The 16,865-nt window shown below is 31.2% G+C and overlaps 3 protein-coding genes across 3 annotated transcripts; 1 reads left to right on the forward strand and 2 right to left on the reverse strand.

Annotated features, from left to right (window-relative positions):
* Positions 1–432: 432 nt before the first annotated feature.
* Positions 433–1,361, reverse strand: LOC117914755 (basic helix-loop-helix protein A-like). The gene is made up of 2 exons (XM_034830213.1): positions 1,057–1,361; positions 433–954 (listed from the first exon to the last, which is right to left on the reverse strand). Exons 1-2 carry the CDS (start codon positions 1,300–1,302, stop codon positions 574–576), a joined length of 627 nt encoding a protein of 208 aa, XP_034686104.1. The 5' UTR covers positions 1,303–1,361; the 3' UTR covers positions 433–573.
* Positions 1,362–3,115: 1,754 nt separating this feature from the next.
* Positions 3,116–5,278, reverse strand: LOC117913980 (CASP-like protein 1E2). The gene is made up of 2 exons (XM_034829127.1): positions 4,941–5,278; positions 3,116–3,587 (listed from the first exon to the last, which is right to left on the reverse strand). The coding sequence occupies exons 1-2, from the start codon at positions 5,189–5,191 to the stop codon at positions 3,251–3,253; spliced, it is 588 nt and encodes a 195-aa protein (XP_034685018.1). The 5' UTR covers positions 5,192–5,278; the 3' UTR covers positions 3,116–3,250.
* Positions 5,279–12,405: 7,127 nt separating this feature from the next.
* On the forward strand, positions 12,406–14,812 carry LOC117913970 (CASP-like protein 1D1). Its single transcript, XM_034829109.1, has 3 exons — positions 12,406–12,723; positions 14,078–14,204; positions 14,353–14,812. The coding sequence occupies exons 1-3, from the start codon at positions 12,455–12,457 to the stop codon at positions 14,575–14,577; spliced, it is 621 nt and encodes a 206-aa protein (XP_034685000.1). The 5' UTR covers positions 12,406–12,454; the 3' UTR covers positions 14,578–14,812.
* The last annotated feature ends 2,053 nt before the right edge of the window (positions 14,813–16,865 follow it).

Below are 16,865 nucleotides of genomic sequence, written 5' to 3' on the forward strand. Positions count from 1 at the left end.
CTTATGAAAGGCTCCTGATACATCTCAACCAAATTTCTTCCTGAACTCCTAGGAACATTTTTGGTTGATTTTTTCCTTTCCTGTTAGGTTTGGAGGACTGATTCTAGACGCCTTCATGTTTCTTGTCATCTTAAACCATTCATTCCATCACAATTCTCGTATTGTTTAGGTTCCGAGTTATCACTTCCCTATATTACAACTACTATCCATGTTATGTTTGCAGAACCGACGTCACTCTTTCTGTGTCATCCTTTGGCCGTACCAAAAATCTCAAACATTATCCCAACCTAAACCAACACCCTTTCATGGATAATCAAGCGTTTTTTACTTACTGACTCATTTTTTCTGATAAACAAACAACTTCATTTTACAATCCAATCAAAGTTCTTCAACTTGTTCGTGCTTGTATACCAAGAAAATGAGAACGAAGAAGGAAGAAAAACCTGACTTGATATCCATGCGTTTGTATAATCATGTCGGTCTTCTTTTGTGTCAACACTTAGCATAGACAAGAAAATCAAAGATCCAAGTCACTATACAGTAACACTATGTGATGAGGAGAAGAAAAAAAAACTACAAATTCCGAATGTCTCTGATGATCTTGTCAATAACGCCATCTCCATTATTGCCCACAAATGCCGTGACAGTTACCATCAACAAGCCATGGTTTACTGCTACATTTGCCGCGAAGACCTGGGCCTCGTGTTTCTCGAACACCATGATTACCTGAGTGGCCAGTCCCCGTCGAGCTCGCACCGACTGTATCCCGAAGAAGGCGACGTTGCCGGAGACAGTGACTCGCAGGGAAGAATCTGGGTTGCTGCACTGAGAAACCAATATGGGTGTGGCAGCCACTGCTCCTATGGACTTCTTCATCTCCTCCAACCTATCTCTCCTCCTTTCAAGCTCTTTAATGTACTCGGCTGTTTCAGAAATGATCTTCACCCTCGTAGCCTAACCAAAAACCAAAAACCAAAAGCCCAAAAATAATGTCTGTGAAGGATCATCGAAAAACCTAGAAAGAAGAACAGGGTATGGTAGCCCAAGATTAACAACCTTAGGGAAGAGAGTGGGAACCATGGTTTGGAGAAGCGCGTACATGTCGCTCATCTTCTCCCTCCTCCCTCTCTCTGTTTCCTGGCCAGCTTCAGTTCTGGTTCGTTTTCTGGAGGTGGAGGTGAAGTCCGCTATCCCTTCAGCCATGGGAGGTGGCTGTTGCGATAATGGTGGAATTGCAGAGGCAGTGTCAGCCAGAATCAGTTTACTCAAGTCCCTATCATCCTCTTCTCCCTCTTTCTTCATCTTCCAATTATTATAGAGAGAGAAAGAGAGAGAAAAGGTGGTTGTTGCCTGTTGGTGGTGTTGGGGCATGTTTAAGGAAAGTGTTGGAATATATATATATACACACGCATACGAGCGGAGTGAGAAATGTGGGGGTAAAGAGGAGGGACGAGGGGAATGCGGTGCAATGGTACGGCTCCTCTAATCATAACTTTGTGATTCCCATTCTGATTTTCTTTTTATTTATTTATTTATTTATATATTTTGGTGTGTCTGTGGTCCCTTCCGTTTTGATTCCCATGGCCTTGATTGTGGGAGTGGGATAGGAGATGTCACAAGAAAAAAAAATAAGGTGAGAGGGAATCAGTTAGGTGGCTCCATCGTTGCAGGACCAAGGACAAGCACATGCCGACTCTGTACACATATGACATTTCCACCGTTTGCATCATCACTCCTTCCCTCTCCCTTTTTTTTAAATTTAAATTTCTAAAGTAATTTAAAACTACTATGAGTAAAACAACTTCTTCTTTCTTTCATTAAATCCCTTTTCAAAAAAGGAAAAAAAAAAAGAAAAAAAAAATGGAAAAATCAGCTCCTTCAAATATTCCCTGCAACCAAACATTGCCTTAACTCAGACCAAATAAGCTGGGAAGAAATTTCCTCCTTTACATTAATTCAACTATTTCTTACCTTCCCTGGTAGGTTATGTCATTGAATAAAGACAACCTTTTTGTCCTAATCAATTGAAAGTTTTGTCCCCAAACCCCATAAACTCCAATTTCAACCCTATTCATAAATACAAACTTGGTTAGATATTATCTTTTATTTTTTATTTTTAAAATAAAAAACTTCTATATAATTATGAAAAAATAAAAATAAATTTATTGGTAGGGCATTATGTTTTTATATTGTTTGTTGGAGATTTTTTTTCTTTTTTCATTTTAGTATAAAAACCTTTTAGGTATTAACTTACTTTTTATTGAAGATTTGAGGTGGTCAGTTAATCAATCAAAATGTCGTTGGCAAGTTTGAAAATGCTTGAATAAGATAAATTAGCTTTTTAAATGGTATGGGTGGGATAGAAGTTTTATTTTGGAGCTAAAATGATTTATTTAATTTTTGAAAATGTGCAAGACCACTTCTAAAGCCAATGGTCAAGCGTTTGATCATTTGACCAAGTGGTGGTTAAGTGTGCTCACTCGTTTCAAAGATTGTCGGTTTTCTTTTTTCTTTTTGAATAGAAATTTTAAGATTTTATTTTATAGGAAAATTCTGTTTCCTTTCATTCGAGAAAATCCTAACTTATCATGTTATTTGCAAAAACTGTTAAGAACAAATTTTATGTTGTTAAAGAGACTTACATCAGCTTAGGAGTTGAGGCGAACCTATTAGAACATTTAAGGTATCGTGGACTTAGATCATGGTATAGGTGTTGAAAAATAAATCTTATGTAGTGTCTATTTGATGAAACTGTGTATTACGACTTCATATATAGTGGATTAATGATTTGAGGTCTTAGATATTATGATTTTTTATTTTCGCATTTTGTATGAGGTGTGTTGTCCATATACAATCTTTTGTGTCCGTTATGGTTAATTATTTTTATCTATTATTCATTCTCAAAAGATTAATTAATTTGAGAATTTTAATTCTTATATTAAAATCTTTGTAAACATAATAATACACCGGTCTTTGGTGCTCCGTATTCGATTTTAGATTTTTCATATTTTGTATCTTCAAAAATCACAATGAAATTTTTAAAATTTAAGATATCTATTTTTAGAAATAAAAATCACATTTTTAAAATTTTATTTTATTTTATATAAAATTCGAATCCCTGAAAGTCCACAGTACACCATCCCTTCACATTTTCATAAAACATCCAAATCCAAACTAAACAAAAGAAAACACAACGTCCATCCACGATTCCATGATCCAACCCCACATTACCGTCTACATTTCTACTCAATCAATGCCTTTTATTGACGGCGAAAGCCGCCATCACAACCAGCAAGAAAAAAGCCAGTCCTCCAAAAAAAGACAGCCCAAGCGCAACTGCCACTTGGTTGCAGAATTTCCCGAACACGTTGCAGACCTTGCCCCAGCGGACGCGCGAGTTCCCCTCATACCCCATCAGCCCTATGGCCCCCGCCGCTCCAGTGCTGGAGTAGAGCAGCGCCACCATCACTAGGTCCATCACAGTTATCGCCAACCCCAACCCTTTGTTTCCCTTGCTGTTCCCCACTGAAAGCAACAGTGACAGTGCCGCATAGGAACATGCTATGGCATTTGAGACCACAAAGTACCTAGCAAACATCCATCCATTATATTAATTATTACAGAAACCATAGAAAGAAGAACAAAGCCTCAAACACGGTTGCCTTTTATGGAGAAGAAGCTTGAATCCCTGTCACCAAATTACAGCTAGCTGCCTGGCTGCCTCTTATATTATATGGCCTTATTATGGCATATGGGGCCCTGTTTGGTTGGTATATACATTTAATTCCCAACTAACATGATCAATAGTGGTTTGACCTTCAACATTAACTGCTGGTAGGTCTATAACGTGTTTAGTGTTAGCATTGAACTAGTGTGTGGACAATATGAGTTTCCTCTTTAATATAGTGACGTCAGTAAACAAAAAAAAAAGATGAAATATTTGATTAAAATGATGAAATAATTCCAAATTATGAATATAACTCATTTTATTTTTTTTCTCATTTTTTACATAAATGCCTTTTTTCAATTCAAGTATTTACGTATATGTTGTAAGAAATAGTTATTTTTATAAGAAAATAATAAAGACATTTTTGCCCAATGAAACCAAAAAAGGATGAAAGATTAAATTTAAAAAATTGAAACTTCAAAAACCCTTTTAATAAAAATAAAAATAAAAATCTAAAGATATATATACCCATACATGGAAAATAGTTCCATGGGTGATGTTCCTTTTGCATATAAACAAAATTAATAACACGTTAAGATCTTTCAATAGGATATATTTCATATATTTTTCAAATATAATTTACTCTAAGAAAGAGTTTAGGTTACGTTGGATTTGATTTTTGAGAAATATTAAAGAAAAAAATATCAAGAAAAATGATTTTCTTATATTTAATTTTATTATAAAAATATAAAAAAATTAAATATAATTAAAGTTAGTGAGTATATATATATATAAATTATTTAATTTGTATATAATGGAGGTTATAATTGAAATGAGTTTGAAAAACATAAAAAAAAACTTTTGCCGCAAATTTTATGGAAATCAAACAAACGTACCCATAATTTGTGAGTTGGCAACCCATAACATTCTACATGGATTCTCTAGTACAAATTTTCTTGGATTTACTGCCTTGCCGTTGCAGTGAAACCCAGTGAGGATTTTGCAGTGACCCATGTAGGAACTCGGGCAAAAAGTTAATGCTCAAGGTAAAGGGCTTCCTTAAAAGGAGCTAGCCAATGTGGCCAGAAAATCTAGTCATATTCCTACATTTTCTTGAACAGATTCATGCAAATCTTTCCCTAAACAGAAACTGTTAGATGACCATCAACCATCGTTGAGTCTTTCACACAAGTAGTTTGAAAGAAAACAAACACAAATAATTTTCCACGAAAATGAATTCAAAGATCAAGAGGGAGGGCCGCTGAGAGCTTACACAAAGGCAGATAAGTAACGCCACTTAGCAGTGACCGGAGCATCCATGGGAGGCAAGGTTGGAAGGATCTGCAAAGACACCACCTTAGTCTGCTTATCAAGCCCCAAGAGAACAGCTGCAACAAGAGTCAGAGCCAAGGCCACCACCCTCAAAACCAAGTCAAAGGGCCTCAACTTCCCACCGGTCACCACCTTCACTTCCTTGCTTTTGCTCTCCATCCCTCCAAAGCTGGTCTTGCTTTCTACCTCCATTTTCAGGGAAAACTCGTAGTTTTACAGAGTAGGGGGAAGAAGCAGTTAAGAGGAGGAAGGTGAGAAAGTGAAGGGCTTGTGTGGAGAGTATAAATAGAGAAAGAGGGGGGGAGAGGTCCAAGGGATAGGTGAGAAAGTGAAGAGTGTGGGCTTTGGCCGTATTAGGAAGAGGAAGACTCAACTGGGTGTGGATGGGGCCTCCATAACTACATTAATTGCCAACTCAAGGTAAAAAGAGAGCCTGGAGTGCGTTGTTGTACACAGTTGGACTTGCCTCGCTGAAAATTGGAATTAAATAGGTCAAAGGGATAACAGTCCTCTCCTCCATAATTTTTTTTAGTTGCTGCCCGTTTAATTACCGACACAATATAATATATATATATATATATCCTAAAATATTATATTTTATAATATAATTTTTAATGAAATATAATATTATTAGATATTAAATCCAATAAATATAATATATTAAACAATATATTTATTTTTTATTTATAAAATGAATAAAAAATATAAAATAAAAAATATATTATTTTTCAATATTTAAAATAAAAATTATATTATATTTTAATATTTTCTATTTAAAATAAATATAAATTTCTTTTATCGCCATAACCATATTCATAATTAAAATATTTAAATTTTGTAAATAAATTTTTTATATTATGTTACTCAATGTATAAAAATAATTCACATATATTTAATAATATTATTTTACAATATATTTTATAAATATTTTTAATTCTTTTTTTAGTCACAAATTTTATTTTATAACATTTTTTTTTTACAAAATAAGTAACATACAAAAATAAAAATTAATAATAAAAATAAAATTTTAATACATGATCCTATATCTTAACTTAAGTTTAACATATTCTATCTCATATTATATTTATCTTATTAAACGAGATTTAGAAAGAAAGAACTGAAATTATTACCTAATATAAACTTATACGATAATGTAAAGATTTTTTATAGATCTTGCTACAATATGATAATAAGAAAACTTATTATCGTACATTTAAGTTTCATTATTTTATACCGAACTCGATCTCGTTATTTGTATCTTATTTTTTATTTTTTGTAACCTTGATTCAATTATTTATACCTTCGTTTAGGTTTTCGAATATTTTGTATAGTACAAATCACACATTCAAATTTTCCCTTTTTGTAATAAATATGTCTTTAAAAGGCACTAGAAGTTTTGAAGTTACGTAACACCAAAAAATGCGACTATTTATATATGAAAGACGAGGCTTAGTAGATTGATGTATGAAAATGGTTCGTCGTTGAGACGAGATTAATGGGCCGCGGATTTCGGGTACGGGTTCTGTTGAAGCAATCAATGCGGTGTCGTTTCGTGGGAGTCAAACTTTGGGTGTGGACGTGTGACAACACGAATGGGCCTAGCTGTTTTCTTGCGCAAGTTACCGCTGAAATGTGAGCACGATACCCTTTCATACTATTTTTTCTTCGACTTCATAACGAGGCTAGCCTGTTTCATCAATTTAAAATTCAAAGAGACGTTAGAAATCTTTATGTAAGATTTATTGGTTTTTATATGTACTCACCTTATATTAAAAGGAAGGAGGAGACAATAATAAATTTTGAATTGATTGACATTGATGAATGTTGCTACGATTAGACAAATAAGTTTCATTGAAGAAAAAGATATCGGAAGATTTTGATGTTTCTACCAATTACTCGTTTAACTTGATGGATTTGTGTGATGAAATTTTAGTCAGTTAAACGATGATACAAATAAATGAGATCAAAATATAAAGGTAGAAGCAAATGAGATTCGATAACAAGAGAATATATCCTTTTGTAAGATGATGACATTGTACACATTAACTCAACACGACTGTATATATTTTCATTACCTATTACAGTAACTATTTATCTTTTAGTAGAAGTGAGTTAACAATAAATCAATCATGGTTATTGTTTCTCGAGTTTAAATTAATAAATTAAATGAATGAGTGACAACTAGTTTTAAACCAATATCAACGAAGCAACTTGATTGATATTCCATTATCGGTTTAATAACTTATCTATTTAAGAAACATCGCTATGACAATAAATAGATTACTCTTTGGTCACTATGTATACATTAATACATAGTGACCAATAAATAGACCAATATTAATGCTATGCACTCTTTGGTCACAAGATGTGAACTAATCAATTTGAATTAATTTAAAGATAGGGTAATTATCAAACTCGATAACTAGAAGATTTTTTTTTTTTTTTTTCAAAAGTAGATTACTCTTCTTATCTTCTAAATTTTGGTGCTTACTTAAAAAAGGATAAAAAAAAAAAAGAAGGAAAAATACATAAACATTAAATTGAAATACTCTTACTAGTACTTGTGATAACTATACCAGCATTATTGAATGCTAATTTGACCTTGTATGCCTGCATATCATGCCACTAGCTAGACCAATACATTAAACTAAAACCAAAGCCACTCATTGCCTTGCCAAGTCTTGATTCAAATTTGGAAAATTGTCAAAGCTTAAAATAATAATTATTAATAAGGTTGAAGCTTAAGATAATTTCACGTTATTAAATATTCTTTACATATAAAATTTTGATAATATTTTGAAGATTCATATGATTTAAGGTTGCATCACATCCATGTATTAGATAATTTCTTCCAATATTTCATTTTAAGATTTTAAATTAGTTTTAAAATAACTTTTCATTTGTTCCGGATTGATTTGTTGGAAAATTAATTTCATCTGGCATTTAATATTGAATTTAAACAGATATGTAAAAATAAAAAATAAAAATCGTACATTGATTTATACTCTTAACTTTAATATGATTTGAAGTTCTTTAAGTAGCCATCTTGAACTCCTTCGTATTTTATCTTCTCTTTCCTATCCCCCTGTTATGCAATCCCTAGTGATGGGATGAAGATACTTTTACTAAATTGTCAAAATGTAAAGAGGAACCAAGAATTCATCTATTTATAGTCGTAGTAGGTTTATTCCATCAATGAACTATTAACTAATTATGGATTTCAAATTAAAGTTTCAATAGCTGTAACTTTAGATTTTAGCCAACTCCCTATTTCTATATACTTTTCTCTCTTACTTAGACTCCAGGTTGTAAGGAATCCTTGCATAGAATTTGAAACATGAATTGTGGTACCTAAATCTTACCTCTTAGAAGGAATATGAACTAAATTGGTTTCAAAACATATAAAGGATAAGTTATCACCTTTCTTTTCAAACCAATTCTTTTTCTTGATTTAGTCCTTTATGATTCATTTTTTATTTATTTTTTATTTATAAAAATAACACCTTAGACCATTGTCCTCTTTACTATATGAATTTTCAGTCTTTGTAACATTCTTTGTTGTTCCTCTCCTTTTATGGGACTAATTTCTATTATGTGATACAATGTGAACCATTTGTAATTATTTTTATTTCAACCTCCATTTTTCTTGCACACACATGACAATTAATTCATGAATGATTCATTTATCCTTATGTGTGTTATACGAAATTTTGAATGACAAACTGAACATTAATATCTATATATATATATATATATATATATATATATATTATAGTTTGGCTAGTGAATGACAAACTAAAATAATATAGATTTTTTAATATATATATATATATATATATATCATTCATGTTATAGCAAATTTATAACATTTTGACGTAACTCAATGTTATAATCTTTTAGCTATTGTAAATCATAAAATGATTTCTTATCATATTACTTTTATTTGAAAATTAATAAAAAAAAATGATAATTTGAACACTATTTCAAGCAAAATATGAAAATAACAATAAGAACAATAAATGTATGCTATGAAATCAACAAATTTCTTTATTTATAGCTTTAGATTATAAAACTTATTTATTCACAACTTCAAGTTATAAAAGCATAAATCGTATCATAGTTTCAAGCTATGAAAATAGACTAATTCATTCATAATGTTAAGTTATGATTTTCCATATAAAAAAAAAAAAAAAAAAAAAAATCTCCATATTCATAACTTCAGGTATGATGCATTCCTTCGTGATGGGTATGGAGATGTTTTTATTGAATTGTTATAATAGTGTGAAGTGTAGCAGGTTCACTCCATCAATGAACCATTAACAAAATTGTGAATTTCAAAATTAATCTAATTTAATTTCATTAAAACCTATGCATAGAAAAATAAATTAAAATATTTAATAAAATGACATTTAACTTTTAAGAAAAGAAAAATTCAAGGTGATAATTAGGAAAAATGAATCAAAATATTTAATAAAATAAAAATTAACTTTTAAGAAAAGAAAACCTAAGATGATAATTAAAATCACTTTTGTTACTCACCTATTTGTTAATCTGTAATAACAGCTTTAAATAACGTGATAAGACCATAATTATCGACTACGATTTTGCGATATAAAAAAATCTTAACTCACATATAATTTCATTTTGATATATATATATATATATATATATATATATATATATATATATATATATATATATATATATATATAATAATTATGATTATTATTCAAGTTGACCTGGTGGGGGCATTTAATAGGGGAAGGATTGATATAACATAGGTCATGTTGATGTATGTAATGGTTTGGTCAATCAATTCAATGCAGTGATCACTGATTAGGTGTTCATTTGAGAAACAATAAACAAGAAATTAGAAATAAATCCATTCGCGTCTGTCTCTATCAAACCCATCTCGATATCGATTTGATCCCCTTTTCAACATTTTCTTGCTCACCAATCTTCTCGTTTCCGTGACCTGCCACCACAAGGCAAATGGGAACAAAATTTTCCTCCCCTTGCTTTCCTTTCTTCCAAACAGCTGTCAAATGACTCTTAGACACGGAAGGCCGAGTCAAAGGCGCATGTGATCAGATGGGTAACTTTGTAATTTTACACGGACTAGGATTTCTAATGTCTCCTTCTAGTGGATAAGCACTAATCTTATATTATTATGATTATGATGTGTGTGGATGCCAAACAGTGTTTTCCTTATCCCGTCAATTTGTTTGACGATGAAATCTTCTGATTTTATTCTAAGAAACGAAAATAGTAAGATATCAAAGAGATATTTATCACAATTTTTTATTTATTTTATCTCCATCCCTCAAAAAAATATATTAAGAATTTATTTGGCAATGATTTAGAAAGCACTTTTAACCTAAAAATTATTATTATTTATTTATAAACAATTAGATATTATTAAAAATTTTAAAATTTTAAAAATCACTTATAATATTAAGAAAAAAACACATTAATGGTAATTCTTCTATAAAAGTTTTTAGAGAAAATATTTCCATTATTATTTGAAAGTATTTTTAATAAAAATGTTTTTATTTGAAAGTGTTTTTAGGAAAATTATATATTAAGAGTGCATTTGATAGTGATTTTAAGAAGTGTTTCTAATATTTTTTATATTTGAAAATTTTTATTGATGTTAAAAACACTTTTTAGAATTACTGTCAAACACACACCAACTCTTAGTACTTGTTTGTCAATGATTTTAGAAACATTTTTAATGCTTCTATCACTCAAAATTTCATCAATTCTTAGTACTTGTTTGTCAATGATTTTAGAAACATTTTTAATGCTTCTATCTCTCAAAATTTTTTATTATTCAAGTATTAAAAATATTAAACACGTGTTTTCTAAAATATCAAAAGTACTCTTAGTTTAAAAAGTATTTTTGAAAAAAAAAATTTATTTTACAAATTTTAAAAAATACTTTTAAAAATCTAAAAAACTACTTATAAGAGAATACTTGATAGGTAATTCTTCAAAAAATATTTTTAAAGAAAATATTTTCACTAAAAGTACTTACATTGTGAAAACATAATTTAAATAAAAATATGAAGAATAAAATTGAGATATAAAAAATAAAATTAAATACAAATAAATAGAATTAGATATAAAATAATGAGATATAAATAGATACATGGATAGGTAGATGTCTCTTTATGATCAAATGATTTGAGCCACAAGTCATTACACAGGATGACGTTAGGAATGGTAGGTTTGGTTGGTTTGGAATCCAGATCATCAAGGCCCACTTTGGCTAAAAAAAAAAAATTATAATACAAATCAAATCAAATCAAATCAAATCATTTGAGTTAAAAGCAGAAGAAAAAGAAAGGTAAAGGATGGAAAAATAGATAAAAAAATTGCCCACTTTAGAAAATCTTGCACACACCAAACATAACCTTCAAAAATCCAAACATTCACTTATTAATAATTGATTTTTATAAAATAATAATAATAATAATAATAATAATAATCAAAATTAATCTCAAAACAAACTCTTACTTTCCATGTGGGTTAAGATGGATGTAACGTGGGGCCATTTGACACGATGTGGAGTGCCAAAGCCCTCAAAAGTAAAAGAAGGCATTAAATTCTTATTTTAAAAGCATTCAAATGAGACCTTTAAAATAGTAGAAGAATGCAATAATGGTGCGTTGGTTGTTTAGTCACCTCACTTATACAGACTTCCATATATACACGCTGACAAAAAACCATTAAAAAACATACTGATGATGGGATTATTTTTTTAATAAAAATATTATTTTCTAAAAAATATTATTAAAATATAATGATTTAAAAAAATATATATATGATTTTCATACTAAACCTGACTTTCAAAAGATGATTTCACTTTCTTTGACGATTCCAATTTTTTTTTTAATTTAATTCATCTTTTAAAAAGTCGGGTTCATTTTGATATTGAATTTGTCTTTTGAAAATGCGAGTTTTACTTAAAATTATTTTTTATATTATAATTTTTTTAAAAATACATTGGTCTTGGATAAGACCTATGTTGCCCTTCATTCGTTTCAAATTTTGTCAATTTTTCTCAAATTCGAAGTTGAAATTAATATTTGAGGCCGCATTCAACCATCTTTCCATATTTCAAAACCGTATGAACTAGAAAAAACCACCACAACTAGGGAAAAATTATGTGGATGGTGGCTATGGAAGGCTGAAGATTCAATACAAGGAGGCTGCGAAGATTCCAGAGAAGTCAATTCTTCCAAATAGACGATATGTTCAGAGAAAAAAAAATGACAAAACCTCTCCATTCAACCCGGTGTAGCGTGTGGGAAACAAACACCAACCAGCAACCCCACTTCACATTCACGTATTTGTATATATAAATATTGGTTCTCTGTGCCTTGTCTCCCCCTCCATCTACTAAACAAACTTACCATTCACACCCATATTTGCCAGCCACCTTCCTCCGCCATGTCGTCTGTGGATACTGAGAAGCCGGCTCCTCCTCCGTTGGAGACCGAGGCTCCGCCTCCGCCTCCCCCTCCCCCTCCCCCTCCACCTCCCCCTCCTCCGGCGAGCTACTCAGCTTTGGATGTGGTTCTGAGGATATTGTTGCTTGGGTCGGCGGTGGCGTCGGTCGTGGTAATGGTGACCAGCATGCAGACTAAGCTCATTGCTGTGCCGGGTGTCCCTGTTCTTGTGTCTAATAAAGCCAAATTTCAAAACTCGCCGGCTTTCATGTGAGTTACATCCACTCACAAAAATGATTCAAAACTCAAAGAGTGCAAATTTTGGGCTTATTTGAAAAGTGCTTTTGAAAACAGTTCTGAAAATCATGTTTGGTAGAACAAAATTTTGTTTAAAATTTTATTTTGTTCTGAAAGTGTTTTCAGAACTAGTTTTAAATATATTTTAAACATATTTTATTTGTAATCATTTTGTATAATTATTTTTTGAAAAAAAAAAACTGTTTTTAAAAACAGTTTCAATAAGCCCAAAATAGCCACTTTTTGGGTCTCTCACGCAGGACCGTTTTCCTTTTATGTTAGGTGTTAGTATTAGATATTTTGTCCATAAAAAAATAAAAATAAAATTTAACGTTTCAACAATATTTCTAACGTTAATTTTAATTCCTGTTTCATATAAACCAAGTTAGAGCTTTCTCTGTAACTACGAAAGCACATAGAAAAGTTGCTAAGTTGCTTTCTACATCTTAATTATAGGGATGCTGTTTAATTTAATAGAAGTAGAGGTAAATATTACTGTGGCGTGATTGAATTTTTTGGTTTATAAAGTGTATCTTAAAAAATTTTGAATTTAAAAAAAAATTAAAAATAATGTTAGGCTTAATTTGATAAGAAAACAGTTTTTGAAAATGATTTTTAAAATTTATTCTCTAAAATAGTTTTAAAAAACAATTTTTAAGAGTCGTTCTTTAGTGTATTATAAATCAAATATGTATTTGAGGATCCTAAATATTTTTAACTTGTTTTCTTTGCATTTAAATATGTTTTAAAATTTATTTTTTATATATAGTACTTTACTTTTAATCAATTTTCATATTTATTTAACTATTTTTTAAAACAGTTTTTGAAAAATTAGTAAAAGATATTTTTTGAAAACACCATATTTTTTTATTTTTAAGAACATAAATTGTTTCCTATTTTTTACTTGCTAAAAATGTTTTTTTTTTTTTTGAAAAGTAAAAAATTGTTTTAAAAAACAATTACAAACATAGCTTAGCTTTTTGAGTGGTTTATATTAATTTTTATTTTATCCAAACTTTAGATATATTAAAAAAAAAAATCACTATAATCTCTTCATTAGTTACTTGCAATACTTTTGACAATGTTTTATTCGAAATGTTTTCTTTGCAAGTGTTTTTAGGAGATGATCGATTCTCCTAAAAACGCTACAAATGATTCTTCAATACCACATCCGATTTTTCAGATTTTTAAAAGCGTTTCCTAAATTTTATGATTTTTTTTTTTCAAAATACATTTTGAACTAAAAATGCTTTCTAGAATCGTTGTCAAATATACTCTTAAATATATTCCAGCTTTCATCGTCTGATTTTTAGTTGTCACTATGCAGATACTTTGTAGCAGCACTCTCAGTTGTTGGCCTCTACAGCATCATCACTACGCTGGCATCCTTTATATTCATATCAAAGCCAAGTTGCTCAACAAAGACCATTCTCCATCTAGCAATCTGGGATGTGGTAAGGCCTTTTCCTCTCAAAATTGCCTTTCCTTTCAACCCACTTCTCTAACTACACAGATAACAGTCTAGCACAGAGCATGCTTGTCTAGTTTTCTGCCATCTTATTGATGTTGTTGATAATATACTCACAATGCCTGTGGGTGCAGCTGATGCTGGGGTTGGCAGCTTCGGCCACAGGCACAGCAGGGGGCGTTGCATACATCGGATTGAAAGGCAACTCTCATGTGGGCTGGAACAAGGTGTGCAACACTTATGATAAGTTCTGTCGCCATGTGGGGGGCTCGATTGCTGTTGCATTGTTCGCATCTATTCTGCTCGTCTTGCTTGTTTGGCTCTCTCTTTTCACCCTCTACTCTCGTATCAGAAAATAGTGTTTCGAGTGTATGCAGATATCTGAAACATGGCAATTGAATGTGTGTGATGTGTTGAAGCCTTAGCTTTGGTTCTGTGGTTTTAAGTGTTAAGAGGATTCATGTGTAGTCGTGTGAACTGAATTGATTTTTTTCTTGTATCCATAATGTACATCCATTTCCAATTATGAAACACGTATTTCGATCTTTGTGGATTTCGTGTAGGAAATGTTATAAATGTTGCTTTCGCCTATAATCTTCGGTCTTGGCATCAAGGCAGGAGTCATCAAAATTAAGCAATGACTTCTTTATCATAATCATGCATATGTTCAATTCAAAGGAACCGTCTTTCCTTAGTCAAAGGAATCCATTAATGTTTTTTTGGTACTGTTGTGCTAATGATCGCTTCAATATAAACATATTAGTTTAAGAAGACAAAGATAGAATAATCTACACAAAGGTACATGAGATTTTAACGTAGTTTGATTAACCATACCTACATCTACGAATGAGAGAGAAACATTTCACTATAGCATACAAATAAGACTATTGGGTTCCTAAAACATTCCATATTTCTTCACTCCTCGTATTTACACCTTGAACGTCTCTCGTTTTATCGAGTGTCTCTCATTTTTATCCACCTCAATATAATCTTCACAATCTCATTTTCATTTCATAATTTTTTTCAATTTTTTTTTGCTTCGTGACCTAAAATATTTATGGAAATACTTCTAATAATTTTTCTTATCTTATAAGAAAGTCTAATATTATAATGACGTATCAATATAGAAAATATTTTATACAATATTTTTTATAAAAAGAAATTTACACTAATTAGAAATTTGAGACACTTCCCAACGACTACCAATACTATTTTGGGTACAAGCAGGCAATGAGAACAACTCTATCACAAAATTGAACCCACCAACATGCCATGTCTAAGGACACAAATCAGACAGGAAAGGGCGGCAGCTAGACTGAGTGGCCTACCATGTGAAATGTGACAAACAGAAACCGAGTCTCGCCCATCCAAATAATATGCAGGCAAGAGCCATCAAGGACGGTTAAAACTACCAAATGGGGACCAAGCCCTGCCCAGCTCATTCAATAACCCTTGTTTTTGGTCAGACAAGATAATTCAATAAGGATACAGGCAGGTGCTCAACTTCCATAATCACTAACTAAAGTGAAAGGAAATAGTAGTATTATGAACTGCAGAACCAAAAGAACTGTATACTGTCTTGTACAAGTTGACTTCCATCACTTAAACAAGTCATATGGAAGCCAAAACAGCAGGCTTTGACACTGTCTGTACATCAGTGTCTATGAAGATACCAGAATGCAATGCTACTATAATGGCCTTATTGAACAAGACTAGAATTTAAATTAACCAAGAAATAGGAGGAGATCACATATATTTTGGTGCTTTGAGCCTAAGGAATAAGATGTTTTTACTTCCAATTTTCTAACCATAACAAAATTTCAGTTGGGTAAAGCAAATTTATTATGACCATATCCTGCACTGTAAAATTCACTCTGATGTGAAGCATGAAACCTAAGCCTTCTTTGGATTTTTTTCCCCATAACTAAACACTTAAGTTGAAGCCAAACCCATAATTTTCAAACGGCAATAATGATATCATACAAATTTCATTAAACATGAGATAACTTCCTGTACAAGAACTTCTATTTTTAAAAAGCAACACGTATATTTAGTTCTTTTTAAGCTATAAACTCTTTCAATAAAATCACCCAAATGGGTATAGAAGCTCCTATTGAGCTTAAAAAAGAACTTTTAGTTTCTCAGAAGTCAATCCAAATAGGTCTTAATCTCTCTTTAGATTAATTTCTAATCATGTATATGTTTTCTACAGTCCAAAATTTTTTGCATCACTTACAGATTTGAATCTGAATAAAAGGCCTGAGGAATTCAAACAACTGCTGGAAAAAACAGCTCAATTTGCAAGAGTCCTAAGACTCCAATCTAGCCAGTCCATAAACTGGTTTTCTAAGAGTACAAAATCCCATAATGAAAATTAACCCACAATTATCCAAACTCTAACAATTCAGACTAGTATACCAACCATAATGGGGTTAAACTTGAAAGAGATTCATCAAGAATGTATGCAAATTACTACTGACACAAGAACCTACCTCACTCCCAATCCAGGCCTGAAAGTGGCAATGCCAGACCTGGAGCTCAGCCGTTTTGAGCTGTTGTTCTGAACTATGTATTCGGTATTCCCACAAACCAACTATATCAACAGCTCTGTCAAAATGATCTTTCGTTAAGAGTTCTGTTTCCGTTA

The sequence above is a fragment of the Vitis riparia genome, chromosome 5 (genome assembly GCF_004353265.1).
Source record: "Vitis riparia cultivar Riparia Gloire de Montpellier isolate 1030 chromosome 5, EGFV_Vit.rip_1.0, whole genome shotgun sequence".
Lineage (NCBI taxonomy): Eukaryota > Viridiplantae > Streptophyta > Magnoliopsida > Vitales > Vitaceae > Vitis > Vitis riparia.

What these genes read in the sequence shown, in the direction of transcription:
- LOC117913970 (XM_034829109.1), top strand. Translation starts at nt 12,455, where the DNA reads ATGTCGTCTGTGGATACTGAGAAGCCGGCTCCTCCTCCGTTGGAGACC. An exon ending in CAAAACTCGCCGGCTTTCAT is followed by an intron (nt 12,724 to 14,077) that starts GTGAGTTACATC and finishes GTCACTATGCAG; the next exon opens with ATACTTTGTAGCAGCACTCT. An exon ending in ATCTAGCAATCTGGGATGTG is followed by an intron (nt 14,205 to 14,352) that starts GTAAGGCCTTTT and finishes CTGTGGGTGCAG; the next exon opens with CTGATGCTGGGGTTGGCAGC.
- LOC117913980 (XM_034829127.1), bottom strand. Translation starts at nt 5,191, where the DNA reads ATGGAGGTAGAAAGCAAGACCAGCTTTGGAGGGATGGAGAGCAAAAGC. An exon ending in CGTTACTTATCTGCCTTTGT is followed by an intron (nt 3,588 to 4,940) that starts GTAAGCTCTCAG and finishes GATGTTTGCTAG; the next exon opens with GTACTTTGTGGTCTCAAATG.
- LOC117914755 (XM_034830213.1), bottom strand. Translation starts at nt 1,302, where the DNA reads ATGAAGAAAGAGGGAGAAGAGGATGATAGGGACTTGAGTAAACTGATT. An exon ending in TTCCCACTCTCTTCCCTAAG is followed by an intron (nt 955 to 1,056) that starts GTTGTTAATCTT and finishes GTTTTTGGTTAG; the next exon opens with GCTACGAGGGTGAAGATCAT.